Here is an 18,450-nt window from a genome sequence, read left to right as displayed (position 1 = left end):
TGAGATTCAGCCATGGAAGCAGAGGAATGAGACAGATGGATGGGTCTCTTACGTGTGTGGGAAGGTAGATGTCGTAAACCGCCCCAGAGTCCACGTCCACGGCGTGGAAGCCGTTGCTGGAGCCGTAGATTACCTTTAACCTCTGGCCCTCCTCCACCGTCAGGTCAACCAGCAGGGGCTTGTGCACCAGGTCACCAAACGACTGCAGGAGGAAGACGTTAAAATGGACATAATGCACCTTTAAGGTCATATTTGTAGTGGGAATGTGAATGTAAACCAATGCCATGGTGGTCCGACTGCAGCCTGAGCCAGTTTACTGTACCTTGAAGGCCATGAACTTGTGGTACGGCTTGGGGGCCCACGCATAGACCTCCACAGAGTTCTTCAAGGCAAGAACCAAGAACTTGATCCTCTCATATTTCACTGAAATCAAGAAAGAAAAAAAAGTTTTATTTCTGACCGCTCGTCAAGAATGGACTTGGACCTGCTACAGCCTTGTAACAAGAGAAAAGGTGTCATTCCTGATGGTAAATGGGGAGTGGAACGTACCGACTTTGTAGTGTACGCAGCCCTCCAGCTCTCCTACAGTGACCCAGCCCTGCTTCTTCTCCACCTCTGGGTCGTTGTGCAAAATCTTGTTCCTCAGCCAGGACAGGTAGTACACACGCAACTTGTTCTTCTTCCCTGTGTGTGTGTGTGTGTGTGTGTGTGTGTGTGTGTGTGTGTGTGTGTGTGTGTGTGTGTGTGTGTGTGTGAGAGATTTAGAGAGGGAGGGATGGTGAGATAGAAAAACAAGAGAGAATGAGTTTGAGTACCAGATAATTCAGTAGAGTGTGTATTTGTGTGTCCGTGCACCTCCGTGGTCCATACCTGATATAGTGACCAGGACGTTGAGTCCCTCCAGGACGTCCATCTGCTGGATGCGCCGTCGGCTGATGAGGGGGTAGACCTTCCCCTGACCGCTACGGTCCAGCAGCATCAGACCACTCTCTGTCCCCACCAGCAGGTTGACACCTGGGAGAGGACAGGGACACACACACCAGTCAGAAGCCAGGGGGAGGCAGGTCTGCCATGCTTGTCACTAAACCGATGATGGATTTCCTATCAATTGTATCTATCCATTCATCCATCCAATCAGTAAATCACACATCCATCTATTCATCCATCAACTCTATCCTTCTACTCATCCACCCATCTCTCCCTCAGGTACGTACCCCATAGTGCAGCACACAGGATCTCAGAGTTGAACCTCTTCTTGTACTTGCGGATCTCAGGCGTGTCGCTCTGGGGGCGTGTGTTGACCGGGTTCACATTGACCACGGAGCCCTTACGTGACGGGTCAGCCCTCAGGGCGTCCACCAGCCTCCCGTCGTTCCCGAAGGCCGCTGTGGACACCAAAGGTCAGAGGTCAGAGGGAGAAGGGGTGGGGCTTTGCTTTGTCATTAATAGCCCTTGATGATCATGCTCTGTATTACACTTCCTGTGCCAAAGCCACTGCTTATGTTCTATGTATAGTTCAGGGTATACTAACTCCTAGTTACTGACCCAGAGATGATTCTATTGTTAATGGATAAGATGAGGACTGGAGAAAAGAGAACTGATCCTAAATCAGCATTAAAAGGGTAGAGAAGGAAGAGGAGGTGACTCACCCATGTTGTTGAGGGAGCTGCCGCTGGAGGGGGAGACCTGCAGGAGGCGCGGGTCGATGAAGGGGGTGAATGAGGAGGAAGACTTGTGTTTCTGCATGGTGTTGCTGGCCGATTGGGTCTGGCGACAAAGGCACGGGAGTGAGAGCAGAACACACACACACACACACAACAGTGGACAGATATAAGAATGCTGGGTGCTTATATTTGTCCTGTTTTAAGTGTGTATTATATGCAGGTGTGAAACGGAAATGTGTTTTTTGCATATCACAACTCCCCCCGGGACACCTTCAGAGAGTGGGGTCACGGCCTAGGTCAGACATTATTAGTTGTGACACTGGAGAAATTAGAGTTAACTGCCTTGCTCAAGGGCATATCAACTGATTCTTTACCATGTCGCCTCTGGGATTCGAACTAGAGACCTTTTGGTTACTGGCCCAACGGCTAGGCTACCTGCCACCCTAAAGGATCCCCATCACCCTGTAACTCAACCTGGTCACCCTGTAACTCAACCTACACTGTCAGTATTGCCTGAGCCTATTTCTCCTTGGCTTCATACTGTAAAATGTTACAATATTATTTGTTGTATAATCTGTTTGTATTGAAGAATACTTTTTTCCCCAACAGGGGGAGCTATGGCAGCTGCAGTGAGTCTGGTTTGAACTCAGCAATGGATCCATTTTACTGCGCTCATGACTTTCTATGGAAGACATGTTTATTGCTGGGCTACAATAACATAAGGCTGAATAGGATTTATAGTAGCCAATTAACAGTACAATAGGAAGGGCCTGCAGGCTTGGCCAATCTAAAACTGAGAATCACTCAGACCTGCTTTAAAAACCATAGGGCTTCATAAAACTATCTACAAACTGGGTTCTGTTACAATACACTGTACATCAGGACATTTCTCATCATCTAGTAATCAAACATGACATCTACTCTACGGACGGCAAAAACAAAACACACACAAAACGCATGGGAAGATTTGACATGCAGTTGTTGTTGGAAGCAGACATGAAAAACAAGGTCAGTGACTTAAAAAGGAAAGCAGAACCAACATGGAAAGGAAATAAAGATGGCGTGTTCAGGATAGAAACAGAAATTCAGAGAGAAACGGGATGAAATATGAAAAGTCAAATTGCCAGTGTAAAGCACACAGATTTGCTCAAGCGCCACCATCAAAATGCAGCAGTGTATCATTAGGCTAAAGGTAGAGGTGCTGTTCAGTGTCTTGGTGTCTTCCATGATAGTAGCGTTATCATGCTAACACACACCTTTAGTTGGGCAGTAAAATCCATACAGGCTAGGGTTGTCCAAAAGCACCGCACACCAAGCATGCTAGCTACCACCCAGGCGCAGCCTACTACTAAACTGCTAGAGTGAAATGGCATCAAAGCACTAGGGCTGTGGAGAGATGGGAGATGAAGTCCAATGAGGTGTTCCACAACCTCTTTACCCATGACAAGATGGACTACATAGAATTCACCTCCCAGCTTGCACCTGGGCAAAGTGTTTTAAAAACGCTCTCTAGACTAGTAAAGCCACTTGCTCATTGCTAAGGTCCCACACTAGGTGGCGCTAGTGTTAGAGGCAGCGTTATGAGTAATATTCAGAAGGTGAAGCAGCCCAGAGATCATTAGTCAGTTCAGTCAGTCAGCCAGCAGGGGGCAGAGTAGACTGAACAACCAGAGTAGCCAGCTTAAGGGACAGGGTAGACTAAATAACCAGAGTAGCCAGCCAACAGGGGACAGAGTAGACTGAACAACCAGAGTAGCCAGCTTAAGGGACGGGGGACATACCTCGATGGCAGTGAGCTTGTCCAGGGGGGTCTGGGGGGACATGGCTGGGCTGACATGGCTGGAGGAGGAGGAGGGGGAGTTGGAGATGGAAGATGAGGAAGAGGTGGGGGAGTGGTGGCTCTGCTGAATAAGGTCTGGCAGCAGGTGAATGCGGCCGGCAAAACCGTTTTTCTCCTGGTGACCGTTACCGGGACCGGGAGGAGTATGTGCTTGAACGGCTTGACCGTGAGCCGCACTGGGACCGGAGGAGGATGAAGAGACATTGACTGCCGGGCGCTTTTTGTCGCCCGCGCTCTGTAACCAAGAACAACCTCAACTTGTATCTCGTTGTTTTCCACTAGTAACTGTACATGATAGTGTGCTTTACCAGCAAACAAAGACTCAACATAGGAAATGAAAGAAGATGATAACAATTGAAACCAGGGGTGGAAGTGGGTGGGTGGGGGAAAAAGAGGAGGACATGATAACAACCAGAGAGTCTTCTGCAGTCCTACCTGTCTGATGACCAAGGTGCCATCCTTGGAGGGTGTGGTGAGGTCGTTCTCTGAGTCGTCGTGGGCCAGTAAGGTCTTCAGGGATGCAGTCTCTCCGTTACTCAGACCTCTCCTGGTGTAAACAATACGTCTCATATTCAAACTCCAATTATTAATAATACATGGGACTTATATATCGCACTTTTCAATGACTCACCTCACAAGTCTTTCTATGCTATATAGTATATATTATCTGATCGACTTTTCATGTTGATATAATATAACATCAAGGTGTGCCTCCCGCTGCATCTGAAAGCCTTTCTTTAGGGCAGTATCACTAAGGCCTCGAGTTCATAAAGTGTCATTGTGCTGATCTAGGATCAGTTTTGCCTTTCAGATCATAATGAATGAGATTACAAGGATGTGGGGAAACCTGATTGCAGATTAAGACGCTGTGAATACGGGCCCAGGTCAGAGTTGAGAGGTCAGGGTTGTTACGTACCCGGCCCTGGTATCCTCTGCTCCCGAGGTGGACTCGTCTGCTGCGTCCTGGTCCACTTCTTCATCATCGTCTTCGTCGGTGGTCCCTGACTCCTCGCTGGAGGAGGAGTAGTCTGTCACCTTGTTGGGGGGACGCACATCCTCCACTGCCCGCAGCTCTTTGGCCAGGGCCGTCAGGTCCTAGAGGTCAAATAAGGCTCTGAATATTTTCAATACTCCCTTCCCGAAAGGTTGTCACTGATTTAAACCATGTCAGATTACTGACTACTAGTCTTACAGAGGGAGGATGCATTGTCAAAGGATTGAACTGGGTCGAGCACGGGAGCATCAATTCCCCATACATTAAGGCCATAACATTAACCTCAGTTAAGAGCTAGCCAACAGGCTGTTGAAAACAGTTAACTTGTGATGTGCCAGGTGAAGAGCAACTGGATTGGGACGGCGCAGGCAGGAGGCAAGAAGAAGACAGCAGGAGGAAAGAAGACAGCAGGAGGAAAGAAGACAGCAGGGAGAGGGGCGGGTCAGAGGTGCATCGGCAGCCAATCACGTGGCAGCCAAGGAGAGGACGACCAATGACTGGGAGGCAAATGGAAGAGCGATGGAATTGGGTCCTGAACTTCTCACAGGACAACCCTCTTCTGAAACGTTTTAGCATTCATGGTGGCCCATGCAGTGTGGAAATAAGCATAGCATCAAAGCATGACATATTGTTATGCACGCTTGCTTACCACGTCACCCTATACAAATTCCCCCCATAATCACATCGTTGGAGTAATGGGATGCCACAGGTTGTCGTGTCATGGCCCATAGGGAACACCAGAAGACAAGACAACGGGATAGTCAGCCATAGAAACACAACCACACTGTGTTACTGTAGCAGGCTGCAGTGCTGGCCTGGTTTACAGCCAGTTGCAGGGACCACCACTAAAACAGTACGTGGATACAGTCATAAGAGATAGGTACTTACGGCTGGCCGGTTGGGTCGGGCAAAGTCCTTCTTGTCGTCAGGCTTTTTGGCAGCGTTGTCGGGGCGTTGCAGTGGGGAGCCCTCAGACTTAGACGATGCTGGAGGAGATGATGGTAAAATGACATTAGTGGAAGACCTACAAGACACTAAATGCAGTATTGTACATCCAGTATGCTGTGTGTATTCTGTGTGTATGTGTGTGTTACTCACAGCGTGCTCTGAACCTCTCCCCAGAGCCGGCCTGGGAGCTGGAGGAGCCAGAGGAGCTGCCACTGCCAGGCCTGGGAACCAGCTTCTCCACTCGGTCCCACAGCAGACGTGGCTCCGCATTACTGGAAGACACGCAACACAGGAGAGATTGAAAACACACACTTCCCCATACCCACCCTGCGAACAATTCAACTTTTTCAAACACCACACAGAGTTGACCACCTACCTGCCGGCGTTCCTCTGTACTGCCTGGTTGCTAGGCGGGGCAGAGGCCTGGAGAGGAGAGTCTCTGCGTGACAGCACAGGGGACCTGGATGTTGTCCTCACTGGAACCTGTGGTAGACAAGACAGACGCCCTCACACACCTGGCTACAGGAGCATAAACTAACACCACAGCAGGTCCTAGCACCGCTGCATAGCCCCAATCCCTCTTCCCAAATGTGCATTCTACCCTCCAACTACGTCGCTGGATCATGTTATTCATCTACAGAGAAGACATGGATATTGGTAATAAACTCTGGACCCAGATCATTATTCAATAGCTATGATCTATTATCCCCACCAAGCAGTGGTCTAAGTTCAGGGTTCCCCAAACTCTGTCCTGGGTGCACGTTTTGGGTTTTGCCCAAGCACTACACAGCTGATTCAAATAACCAACTCATCATCAAGCTTTGACTATTTGATTCAGCGGTGTAGTGCTGGGACAAAAAACTCAAATGTGGGGTGGGCAGGACCGAGTTTTGGGAAACGCTGGTCTAGGTAACGGTTTTGGTCGGCCCTCCGTTACATTAGTGGACAGAGTGAATATGATGGGCATGCATGATGTACACAGTGAAGTACTAGAAGAGGAACAACTCATGAAGCCATGCAGGACCAGATGGTGTGTAGTTAGCCAGTGGAAGCACAGCACTGAGTAAAGCTAGTTACTATAGGGACTCCAGTACTGTACACTGGGACAATTGCAGCTACAACCAGGAGATATTTCTCAAGATTGCTATCAATCACTGATTATACTACTGAACCAGACTAATCTACTTTATTGTAGACCTACACTATGCTGTGGGACACAGCCTTATAATGGTGAAGGCAAAAGCCCACAGTGTAATCCCACTGCTGTTGGATGGGACACCCAGAGAGGCTGTAGACATTGCTATCTTGCACCTCTGAGGGGACCACAAATGGGGGCTGGAAAAGGGGGTCCCCTGGCCTGTCCTCTCTTACCCTGGGGGGCACCTCGTCGCTGGGGCCCGAGGCGAGGGGCTGGGGGTCAGTGCGTGCAGCTGATGGTGCGGCAGCAGAGGGGTGAAGGTGGTGGTTGTGGGGCTCCTGGGAGCGCAGATGGAGATGTGCAAAACTAGGAACCGCGGGTTCACTGAAGGAATGGGAGCGAGACACGACGGGGGGCGGGGCGGCGCTGCTGCTCTTAAGAGCGGCCAGGTGGGACCACTGGACCTTCCAAACAGACAGACACACAGAGGGGAGAGAACAGGGGGGAGGTAGGAGGGAGGGGGAGAAGGTCAAACTACAGAGTGAAGGCACAGAGATGAAGGACATGGCTGAAAACATATGCATATACATGTAACATATGCATATAATAGACATGCATTGCACATACACAGACATCATGCAGTTCGAGACGTACACAAACAAAAGCGACAACAGAAACAGTCACAGGTTCACGCACAAAAACATTTACAGTGAAGACAAATAACAGGACAACAGATAGTTGAATGGCACAGTGAGAGGGGCAAGGAGATGAGTGAAGGGGAGCCAAGCAGCCAATCACATGCAGCCTCCTCTGGCATCCTGGGTAAGGTTTATCACACCACTGAAGGGACAAGCTTTTGCTCAGGTCAATTAGTGGAAGGTTCCAGAAATCCCACTATGACACAACAGATTTGAGTAGATCTACTGACATGATGGAGCATGTCATTGTATTGGGACCTCTACTAGCTCACTCACAGAGATATATCATTCTATATCTGTGTGGGTGCTAGAATGGACAACTCGTGGCGACAATGCCTTGCTGTCAGATAACCTACTGTATGGAGAGCGGTAGATCGAGAGAGAGAAGGGAGGGAAGGATGAGGAGGGGTTTACCTGTGGTTCCATGGGCCGGTGCATGGCAGGCGGGACAGACTCGGAGGAGGAGCCGCCGTTAGAGAATGGTTCGGAGCGGGGGGGCACGGGGGGCTGCTTGGTGGGTGGGGCGGTCTGGGGGGAGCCCTGAATGTTCTTTCGGAAGCGCTCGTCGGCCTGGGAGGGCAGGACAGACAGACAGGGTCAGTGAGGATCAGTGGGGTCAAGGTTGAGGCATTAACTCAACGACAGAACACACAAGGAGAAAGACAAGGAGAACGAGGAAGAGTCAACACTGAAGCCGACGCCTTGTTATCGACAGGGAGGGAAAGTCCGTTGACATGCACACGAGCCCACCTCAGACAGTCTGTTAATGACATCTTACACCTCCAGGGGAGTCATCCCAGAGAACAGTCTCTCTCTGGGACCCAGCAGCACAGTCTCTCTCTGGGACCCGGCAGCACACATACGTTAGTGTGGGCCTGAGCTGACCACATGCATGACACCCTCTCCAGTCACTTACCTGAACAGTACAAGGCACAGCCGCATTACAAACCTTCACGCTTATTTAGTAGGTATGTGAGAGGAAGACAAGAGCAGGAACACCTGACTACTTCGTATGCTTTTCACCACTGCAGTAGAGACAGCAATATGTGAAGTACTGACAGCTTCGACTCATCACCGCCTTACTTTACTGCCTAAGGCTATATCAATTCAAGCCCATTGATTTAAATATGTGTTACATTCAGGTATGGCAACTCAACTGTGAATGCATATGAAAGAAAAATAGATGCATTTTCCATTAAATTAATTATAGCTGACTAATGGCAAGAGAAAATGTACCGTGTTCTGCGTAATCAAACCACTTGGTCCTAAATGCAAAATGATGTTGACAGAGAACCAGCTAGCAGCGTTTCAGGCTATACTTAGTCTCTTCCTTGCTCAGTCCTCTCAAGATTCAGACACGTCATCCTCAGATGTTTTAGTAGAGAAGCATCAGATAGTCAAGCAAAGACTAGAGCCAGAAGTGAAGCAGTACAGTTTTAGAGAGGCGGTGGTTGTGAGCGACTGGCTTTCTTTTCTCTGACTGTCCTCTCCTCTTAGCCAGAAGGTCAAACAAAATGGTTGGCTGAGTAGTCTCCTCACTAATCATTTTGCACAGCACCACCGAAACAGACAAAGACAACATTGTTATCCTAGTACGGTAATGTTATTGGCTATTTTGACTTGCATACATTAAACGCAGTGCTACATTGGACTTTGTGAGGTATTAAACACTATTTTAAGACGATAACTGAAAGAAAAAAGAAAACCATAACTCCAGCTCACACCACCAGGACTAACAACACGCTGTGTGGAGAGGGGGGGCAGGCAGCTAGAATAGAAGTAGCAGCAGGCAGCAGAAGGAGGAAGTGATGTCGTGTTGGGGTTCACCTCTCTGATTGGCTGAGGATCACCGAGAGCGTCGCTAGGCTCCGAGCGGTCTGTCTGTGGGGACTTGGGGCCGTCTAGGCCCCCGGTCTGTGAGGGTTTAGTAACGTCTGTAGACTGGGTGGCTAGGGAATCGCTATTGTCAGAGGTGGTCTTTTCTGAGTCTTTATCAACACTGTTGGGGTACAGTTTCTGAGGGGCCTTGGTAGTATTATCCCGGGACATGGTTTGTGGGGACTTTGTGGTATCCGAGGACATTCTCCGTGGGGCGTTAGCAGTAACGTTGTCCAGGAAATGGGCTTGTGGGGACCTAGTGTTATCGCAGGACGTTCTCCGTGAAGCAATAGCATTAGAATTATTGAGGAATTGGGGTTGTGGAGCTGGGGCTCTATCGCCAACAGGGCCTGGGGACGTTGTCTGAGGGGCTTTGCTAGTACTGTCAGGGGACATTCTCTTGGGGTCTTCAGTCTTTTCGCAGGGCTGCGGTGGTTTATTGTCGTGCTGGAGGGACAGCAGATAGGCCTGCTCCTGCTGCAGACGCTTGTGGAGACGCTCTGCCTTCCGCTGCTCCTCCAGCTCCCGCCATTTGAACTCCTGATGCAGAGTGCGCGGCTGAGTTGAGGCACATTAGACATGGGGGAAAGTGGCTAATGGCATGTATAAGCTAATGCTACCTTGGGGGGTGAATTGTATTACATTAAGCACTTGAAGACTGATTCAGCTTAGTTCTATAAAAATGAAGTGAGCTTGATAAATTCAAGCCTACAAACATGTTAAATAAAGTCTTCCTTAATCTGCAGATTCTTTCATTTCATTACCCACAAATAAATGTTACAACCTTCATTAGCGAGTAATAGAAACAAAGTTGAGGATTGGGTGAATAGTGTTGAACGGTTCAATTTATGGGAAGCAAGACAGAATGGTGAATGCTGAGCAATAAAGAAACAAAAAGGTGACTTTATATATACACACACGTATATACACTGCTCAAGAAAATAAAGGGAACACTAAAATAACACATCCTAGATCTGAATGAATGAAACATTCTTATTAAATACTTTTTTCTTTACATAGTTGAATGTGCTGACTACAAAATCACACAAAAATTATCAATGGAAATCAAATTTATTAACCCATGGAGGTCTGGATTTGGAGTCACACTCAAAATTAAAGTGGAAAACCACACTACAGGCTGATCCAACTTTGATGTAATGTCCTTACAACAAGTCAAAATGAGGCTCAGTAGTGTGTGTGGCCTCCACATGCCTGTATGACCTCCCTACAACGCCTGGGCATGCTCCTGATGAGGTGGCGGATGGTCTCCTGAGGAATCTCCTCCCAAACCTGGACTAAAGCATCCGCCAACTCTTGGACAGTCTGTGGTGCAACGTGGCGTTGGTGGATGGAGCGAGACATGTTGTCCCAGATGTCCTCAATTGGATTCAGGTCTGGGGAACGGGCGGGCCAGTCCATAGCATCAATGCCTTCCTCTTGCAGGAACTGCTGACACACTCCAGCCACATGAGGTCTAGCATTGTCTTGCATTAGAAAGAACCCAGGGCCAACCGCACCAGCATATGGTCTCACAAGGGGTCTGAGGATCTCATCTCGGTACCTAATGGCAGTCAGGCTACCTCTGGCGAGCACATGGAGGGCTGTGCGGTCCCCCAAAGAAATGCCACCCCACACCATGACTGACCCACCGCCAAACCGGTCATGCTGGAGGATGTTGCAGGCAGCAGAACGTTCTCCACGGCGTCTCTAGACTCTGTCACGTCTGTCACATGTGCGTGTGAACCTGCATTCATCTGTGAAGAGCACAGGGCGCCAGTGGCGAATTTGCCAATCTTGGTGTTCTCTGGCAAATGCCAAACGTCCTGCGGACGTCGGGCCCTCATACCACCCTCATGGAGTCTGTTTCTGACCGTTTGAGCAGACACATGCACATTTGTGGCCTGCTGGAGGTCATTTTGCAGGGCTCTGGCAGTGCTCCTCCTAATCCTCCTTGCACAAAGGCGGAGGTAGCGGTCTTGCTGCTGGGTTGTTGCCCTCCTACGGCCTCCTCCAGTGAAAGTGACCAAAACATCAGCCAGGAAGCATAGGAACTGAGAAGTGGTCTGTGGTCACCACCTGCAGAACCACTCCTTTATTGGGGGTGTCTTGCTAATTGCCTATAATTTCCACCTTTTGTCTATTCCATTTGCACAACAGCATGTGAAATTTATTGTCAATCAGTGTTGCTTCCTAAGTGGACAGTTTGATTTCACAGAAGTGTGATTGACTTGGAGTTACATTGTGTTGTTTAAGTGTTCCCTTTATTTTTTTGAGCGGTGTATATATATCTGTATCTATATCTCAACTCATTTCCTCAGGATGTAAATGTAACCAGAGACACCGGCAGAGAAACATAGGAAGTCCCATCTTCCTGTAGGGTATTTCCGAATGACAAATCTATACAACAGCTAACATCAACCATTATTCATACAATATAGCCATAACACCTTGCCTTGATTACCATCTATGTTCTAGAAAAGAGATTGCTCCTAAATGTGCGATACAACATTGTCAATACAAATGTAATAGAATACAGCTCCAGACACCATTCCCTGTTCTACTTGACAAAGACTCATGGGTGTTCTACGTAACCAATTTCTGAACGGTCTGTAACGTTGCGCCCTCCTGAACGCGCCCCGGGAGAGTAAGAGTGGTAGGATGCAAGTTTCTTACCAGGAGCATGGCCTGTTCATGGAGCAGCTGCTGCTGCAGGATCTCCAGGTGCCTCTGCTCCTCCTCCAGCTGCCGACGAATGTACTCCTGTCAATCAAACACAGCCTCCATGATTGGATGAAATACAGGAAGTGACAAAACTGCCCAGCATGTAGGCCAATTAGAGTGCTTCTTGTCATTTAAAGACCTACCTGCTCACGGTCGCTCCTCCTTTTCTCCTCCTCCGCCCTCCGGCGCTCATCGTCCTCTTTCCGCCGTCGTTCCATCTCCTCCATGCGCCTCTTCTCCTCCTGCTCGCGGCGGCGCTGCTCACGCTCCTGCTGCCTCCTCATCTCGCGCTCGCGTCGCTGTTGCTGTGAGGCACCAGGAGGGGGCAACAGAGAGAGAACCTCAGGGATACGACACACAGGGAGAGCTGAAATTCTAGTTGGGATTCCCTGTTCAAAGATATTATGAGATGTCACTGCTACTATGGCAATGATTTTCCATAGTAGCAGTGATCTGAATGATTTGAGGAAAACAAGAGAGGATGGGAAGTCAAATACAGGCTTTGGTGAATTGATTAAGCGAGGAGCAGCTGTCTATAGATCTAAAAATATTAGGACACCTTTTATCCTTGTAATGGCAGTCTTCTGTGACAGCATGGGCTGCGTCATTGTGGGCTATCCAAGTTCGACCCTCTTTGGGGTGATCACAGTTTTGCTCTGTCCAATCGTGGCTGCAGGATCAACCTACACCCCACCCATTTCTTCACAGACAGCAGAACTAGCCAATCGAGTTATTCAGAGCATGCAGCACCTTGCACTGTACTCACACCCTAAATTCTACATACAAGTTTTACTTTAAAATCAATGAATCAATGTTTATTAACTCTACCTCCTCCAGTCGCCTCCTCTGCTCCTTCTGTTGCTCAATGCGTTTCTGCCTCTCGGCCAGTAGTTGGCGCTTGTACTCCTCCTGCTCACGGAGCTGCTGCTCCTGCAGGAGCTGCTGTCGGCGCAGCGCCTCCGAGCGCTCCTTGTTCTCCTGCTGCAGCCGGATGAAGTCCTTACGCAGCGTCGACTCACCCGGCATGTTCACTATGGAGCTGCAGGGTGTACCAGCGAATACGAAGGAATAGTGATTTAGTTTAAGGGAACAGTGAGTTAGTTCATGATTTAGTTCAAGGGAACAGTGAGTTAGTTCATGATTTAGTTCAAGGGAACAGTTAGTTTGTTTCTGTGTCAGATGGGTGGAGTTGTTTAGCGATTCCAGGTAGGTGTTTGCTACGCTGGTGGCAGGTGAGCAGAGATATCCCGCTATATTGTGAATTGCAAAATGAACTGTGTACATCAACATGTAACACTAAGACATTACCTAGGCTCTCCCTCTTGCTCTCCAGCATCCTCCTCTTCCTCCTCACTCCCGCTGTACTCATATTCAGTCTCATCTGAAGAACAAGACGTGGACAGTGTGGCAAGATGTAGAAACATGGGCTATTCAGTGTAAATGTAAAGCACACGAAGGCGAAATGCAGATGTTTTTATCTCAACATCAAATCATTTCTGGGTAACAATTAAGTACCTTACAGTGATTGTTTTCAATTAAAATGGTTGAAAATACACAAAAATAGCTTCTTATCAAAGAGAAAATTCTCAAGGTAGAATTTTGCTAGAAGTATCTGGGAGTGGTCTGAGTGGGGAAAATGTGCTGTTCTTGGCAGAGAGGTTTGGAACTCTCTCATTGGCCTATTAACTAATTCACCGCCTGGTGATTTCACCAGGTAGGCAAAAGCTCCATCCCACCAAAACAGGCAGAAATTTCTGGCGGTCTTTTCAAACAGCTCTTACACTAATAGGGCATTATCATCATATTCACAGTATTACTTTAAGACTCTGTGATTAAACAGGGAGAGGCAGACTCACCTTTCTCCCCCCTCTTCTTCTTGGTGCGGTCAATGTGGTCTTTGAGATGGATGCGGACCTGCCTCTCGTTGGGCTGGTCTCTGATGAACGGGTGCTTGAGCAGCTGCTCGGTGGGGGGGCGCTGGTTGTAGTTCTTCACCAGGGAGCCCTCTATGAAGCTGCAAAACTTCTTAGACCTGAAAGAGGAAGGGGGAGGGGGGTGTAGAGGGGGCGGGAGAAAGAGACAGTGGTCAAGACAGATGCCGCTAATGAGATAGGCTACATGCTTACTGGTGGTAATACGCAACTTTTTGGGCCTTTTTGTCTGACATAAAATAAATCCATCTTCCACAACCCACTGACAAGACAACAAATGACAGACTGAAACTAAACCAACCGTCAAAAGAGCCTGAGAAGCTACAAGTCTGAAATAGGAAGATCCTGTTTTATCCATTTAGACAGAAATCCAGTGAGCCTTTCATAACTTATATACAATGAATATTCTGAGAAAAACCCGTCTCAAAAGAAAAGCGGTCATAATAGTAAATACACCGCTGCCAGCGAAAAGTCTCAGAGGGTTGAGTTTCCCCCTGAACGAGGGCTGAGGAGCCTCGCCGTGAGCCAACAGGCCTTCCTCACATGTGCCACAGCTGTTCAGAGAGGAGGAGGAGGGAGGAGAGCGAGAGAGGAGACCTCTAACCCCAGCTGACAGAATCTTGGTAACTTACCACTTCTTGGACTTGAGTCGCGGGGGAGGGTTCCTTGGGATGAGGAAGAGTGCTCGCATCGGATGCATGTCGCACAGCGCTAAAAGTGAACACACACACACACACCAGAGGGGATCAGTATAAACATGACAGGGAGAAAAGCAAAGACAAGGGCAGAAGGAACCAATAGAGCTGCCATCTAAAAGAGACGATAGAGGTGTGACCTGGGGATAGGCAGGTACTTACGAGGAGCTCCTTCGGCCATTTCAATGGCAGTGATTCCAGTTGACCACAAGTCACTCTGGAAGAGGAGACACAGTGAGAGGCATCAGACATAGCAACACCCTCACTACATCAGACACTGAAGCGCAACATACTCTACCAAGCAGACTCTTGCATTCTACCCCACATCGTAGCAGTAGCTAAAGTTACCAGTAGCTACAGATGTCAAGGAGGACATAAGTGGCAGGTTCAAATCATGGCTAAAACGTCGGAGTACTGTGTGGAAGAGGGCGAGGGTCTTACTCTGTAGTCGTAGGTGGCCTCAGGGTTCTCGTCACAGGCAATGACCTCGGGCGCCATCCAATAGGGAGTCCCGATGAATGTGTTCCTCCTCCCCACCGTCCGGTCCAACTGGGCGCTCACGCCAAAGTCCACTGCAAGACAACCAATCAGAAGTTGAAACTAGTTATACACAACTGCATTGCAGTAAACATCTAGACTAGGTGACTGGCTAAAATAGCCGTGATTTTGGAATCCCAAAGGTTTGCCCAAACAGGGTTGTTGTCCGTAACGTACAAAACATATTGTCACCCACCAAGCTTGACCTCGGCGTTCTCTGTGAGCAGAACGTTCTGTCCCTTGATGTCACGGTGGATGACGTGGTGGGCGTGCAGGTGGGCCAGTCCCTGAAGAAGAGGAGGAGAGGAAGGTGTGTAGACGTGAGACCACATGTCTAAGACCAGAGCATTGAAGTAGCGGAGGGTAAAGACTTTCTATTAACATATTATTACACAATGAACAAGGAGACTGAAGATAGAAGGTGAAAGAAAAGAGGGGATGGAGGGGGCCGGAGGACAGGCTCACCCGGAGGATTTCTCTGGAGATGTAGGCGATCCAGTCCTCCTTGAGCTGGTTGCCTTTAGTGTTCTTCACCAGGTCTGTGATGGAGCCCGCCCCACAGAACTCCATCACCAGCTACAGGACACACACAATACTCAGTCAGACGCCTACATAAGCACTTCTAAGGCTAAATGAGAGTCAAAACAGTAGAAGACTTAGGGATATTGCTCTGATTCATGCTGCTGCAGATTTACCAGTTCTGATTATTCAGCCATTGGGAAACACTCCTGCTAGATACTCACCCACAGTTGGTCATCATGCCCCGGGGGACTCTTCTTGATAAAAGCACCGTAGTACGTGGCAATGTTTCTGTGATGGGAGTACTTCTTGAGCATATTGATCTCCAGTTTGATTTCCTCCTCCTCATCCTACAGGCACACAGACACCATTAGTCATTAGATAAAGAGAGAAGGCCGGGGGAGGAAGACGTCATAGGAAAATCACTATCGTGTGTGGATGGTTACAGATGTATAATAGTCAATCATTTCCCACATTCCACAAAGGTCAAGTCTCGCGGGGGTTGATAAGTGCCTTTGTAGGGGGGTATTAAACCCTCATTCATCCACGGCCCGTAAACAATGTGACATCTCGGCTACGCAGTACACACACTGCTCTAACGACTTCTTTGTTTGGGTATTAATGTGTGTATCTCATTGTGTGTGTGTGTGAGTGTGTGTGTGTGTGTGTGGGGGGGGGGGGGGGGGGGGGGGGTCCATGGCAGACAGAATCCATTATACTATCTGTAACCTATCTCTAAGACTTAGGGGTGTGAACATTTAAACTAAATTGAGATCCTTAACATTAAGAAAAATCCCAAACAGAACATTTTTGTTATAGCAACATTTTGTTATAGCATAACTAGACTATAGGCTATAAAGTCCTGGGGAAAGTTGTGTAATTTAACTAAAACCAGAGGGGAAGAGGCGAACTTTAGACTACTTTGGTGAATTTGCGAATCAAGGAAGACAAGACATTGCGAGAGACAGATTCCCAAGACATATGAGCCCGGTTCTGCCTGCCCCCCCCGCCCTCTCCCTGGCTCGCCTGCTCTTTCTCTTCTCTAATGATGCGAGTGTGTACCGCATTCCATTGTGAGACACTGCTTTTGATTGCCGATAGATAGGCCTAGTGCACGGTTCTGACTGTCTGCCTGGTGGCCGACCTACCTATAATGTGCCCCACTCCTCTCTCTCCATCCCTCACTATGAAAGATGCGAGTGTTCTTCTCGGAATTACGGCGACTAATCAGTCTCCTCAATTCTAAAAAAATACTGAATCTTAGGAGTCAATCTTGACATGGGAGTCGACGTGCAAGGTGTCAAGGAATCAATTAATTTGGAGTCGACTACCCAACATCACGTCATCAACGGTTGGAAAAATGGCAGAGAAAGGCAAGCGACAGCAGCTAAGCCCTGTATGGCAATACTTTGAGAAGTTAAATGAGAAGGAAATGCAAACTTTGCAAGGTGGAAGGAAGTACAGGTGCAATGCTTAACCATCTGGAAAGGGACTAACCATGAGACCCAAACCGTTGCTGGCAGTAGCACAGCAGCATTGTTAATTGACTTGGATTTTTTTTTTTTTTTTTCATATTGTTTTTACAGAAAAGCGATTTTATTTAAACGCTTAAATTTATTTCATTTGTCACATCCCTAATACGACTGTACATGTATATATCAAATCTCCTCAGCTAAACAACTGGAATTCCATTAGAGCCCATGCCTACACATTTATTTCCAATTACAGGACAGATAATCATTTTAAAAATCTGGCTTTTCAGCAGAAGAATATGATTTCAGTGTGATATCCCCATACACCCCCTCAAATCACTGGGGTTTTACACATCCAAAACCCATACACCCACACAAAAACATCCTCCCTCCCCCACCTCACATGAAAACCGTGAGGAAAACAACAAAAGGTCACCCCACCATTAGCTTAATCTCTTCCTTTGCAACAACTTGACAATGATTAACAGTGACAGTAACTGACACACCGCGAGTGTTAAACCCCTTGTCTTACAGAAAGCCCTGGTGGAAAGGAGGAGCCTGAACAATGGGGACATTAGTGAAGAGCGATGCAGTTACTGTGACGGTGGTGGTGTGTTTAAAGATGGACGTAGGTACACGCACACAGTTCTCTTCCACCAGACCCTTCCAGTGCCAGCAAGTAGAGGCTGTCTGTTGGCTGTGCAGGCAGCCTTATTGCTGCATTCCCTCTCGTTTGCTCCCCCTCTAGCCCTCCCTCTTTCCCATCTTTCCTGCAGCTGTTTGTGAACAGGCGGCTGGCTGAGCATTCCTGACAATCACTGGGACAAAAACGAGGGGGGATTCACTTTTGGGTATGTCATTTTCCATTTAGACAGAAATGATCATTCAATTATCATTATCATTCAAGCGGTTAACGCAGCACCATGTAGGTCAAAGGTTAAAACAATACACAGCATGGCCAGGCATATTTATTTTACCTTTATTTAACTAGGCAAGTCCGTTAAGAACAAATTCTTATTTTCAATGACGGCCTAGGGACAGTGGGTTAACTGCCTTGTTCAGGGGTAGAACGATAGATTTATACCTTGTTAGCTCGGGGATTCGATTTTGCAACCTTTCGGTTACTAGTCCAACGCTCTAACTCCTAGGCTACCAGCCGCCCCGGCAGTTGCTTAGTGGGAGAGCAGAGCAGGCTAATAGTACAGCCCAGGACTGCCATGCCCACCTATCCCTCTCTCAGCAACAGTAACAGTTTGTCAGGACAACAGACAGCTGCTGTTGAGATAACAGGTGCTCTTCTACCTGGCAGGGTGAAGCAAGAGTCATTCATAGCCTATAGTGGTGAAATCTCTACATATATCCCTCATATCATAGACTAGAGGCTATATCAGGACAGGTGTATGACCACGTAACCG

The 18,450-nt window shown here is 48.1% G+C and overlaps 1 protein-coding gene across 13 annotated transcripts in view; it reads right to left on the bottom strand.

Moving 5' to 3' along the window:
* LOC139566465 (mitogen-activated protein kinase kinase kinase kinase 4-like) overlaps positions 1 to 18,450 on the bottom strand; it is a 51,815-nt gene that overhangs the window by 7,084 nt on the left and 26,281 nt on the right. Inside the window, exons 4-29 of one of the 13 annotated variants that reach the window (XM_071387656.1) lie at positions 15,788 to 15,913; positions 15,510 to 15,620; positions 15,241 to 15,331; positions 14,949 to 15,079; positions 14,670 to 14,724; positions 14,445 to 14,523; positions 13,738 to 13,913; positions 13,190 to 13,262; positions 12,710 to 12,920; positions 12,025 to 12,270; positions 11,834 to 11,920; positions 9,110 to 9,700; positions 7,697 to 7,852; positions 6,818 to 7,048; positions 5,823 to 5,929; positions 5,597 to 5,718; positions 5,387 to 5,484; positions 4,421 to 4,599; positions 3,940 to 4,051; positions 3,446 to 3,739; positions 1,650 to 1,767; positions 1,215 to 1,385; positions 871 to 1,014; positions 550 to 684; positions 323 to 423; positions 53 to 202 (exon numbers count right to left, since the gene is read on the bottom strand). In XM_071387656.1, the coding sequence (XP_071243757.1) occupies positions 53 to 202; positions 323 to 423; positions 550 to 684; positions 871 to 1,014; positions 1,215 to 1,385; positions 1,650 to 1,767; positions 3,446 to 3,739; positions 3,940 to 4,051; positions 4,421 to 4,599; positions 5,387 to 5,484; positions 5,597 to 5,718; positions 5,823 to 5,929; positions 6,818 to 7,048; positions 7,697 to 7,852; positions 9,110 to 9,700; positions 11,834 to 11,920; positions 12,025 to 12,270; positions 12,710 to 12,920; positions 13,190 to 13,262; positions 13,738 to 13,913; positions 14,445 to 14,523; positions 14,670 to 14,724; positions 14,949 to 15,079; positions 15,241 to 15,331; positions 15,510 to 15,620; positions 15,788 to 15,913 (4,095 nt within the window). The remainder of the gene's footprint in view (positions 1 to 52; positions 203 to 322; positions 424 to 549; positions 685 to 870; positions 1,015 to 1,214; positions 1,386 to 1,649; positions 1,768 to 3,445; positions 3,740 to 3,939; positions 4,052 to 4,420; positions 4,600 to 5,386; positions 5,485 to 5,596; positions 5,719 to 5,822; positions 5,930 to 6,817; positions 7,049 to 7,696; positions 7,853 to 9,109; positions 9,701 to 11,833; positions 11,921 to 12,024; positions 12,271 to 12,709; positions 12,921 to 13,189; positions 13,263 to 13,737; positions 13,914 to 14,444; positions 14,524 to 14,669; positions 14,725 to 14,948; positions 15,080 to 15,240; positions 15,332 to 15,509; positions 15,621 to 15,787; positions 15,914 to 18,450) is intronic. The other 12 variants (XM_071387658.1, XM_071387657.1, XM_071387659.1 and 9 more) reach the window with 12 other exon arrangements.

This window comes from Salvelinus alpinus, chromosome 38 (assembly GCF_045679555.1).
Source record: "Salvelinus alpinus chromosome 38, SLU_Salpinus.1, whole genome shotgun sequence".
Lineage (NCBI taxonomy): Eukaryota > Metazoa > Chordata > Actinopteri > Salmoniformes > Salmonidae > Salvelinus > Salvelinus alpinus.
This window is presented reverse-complemented; position numbering and strand designations above follow the sequence as displayed.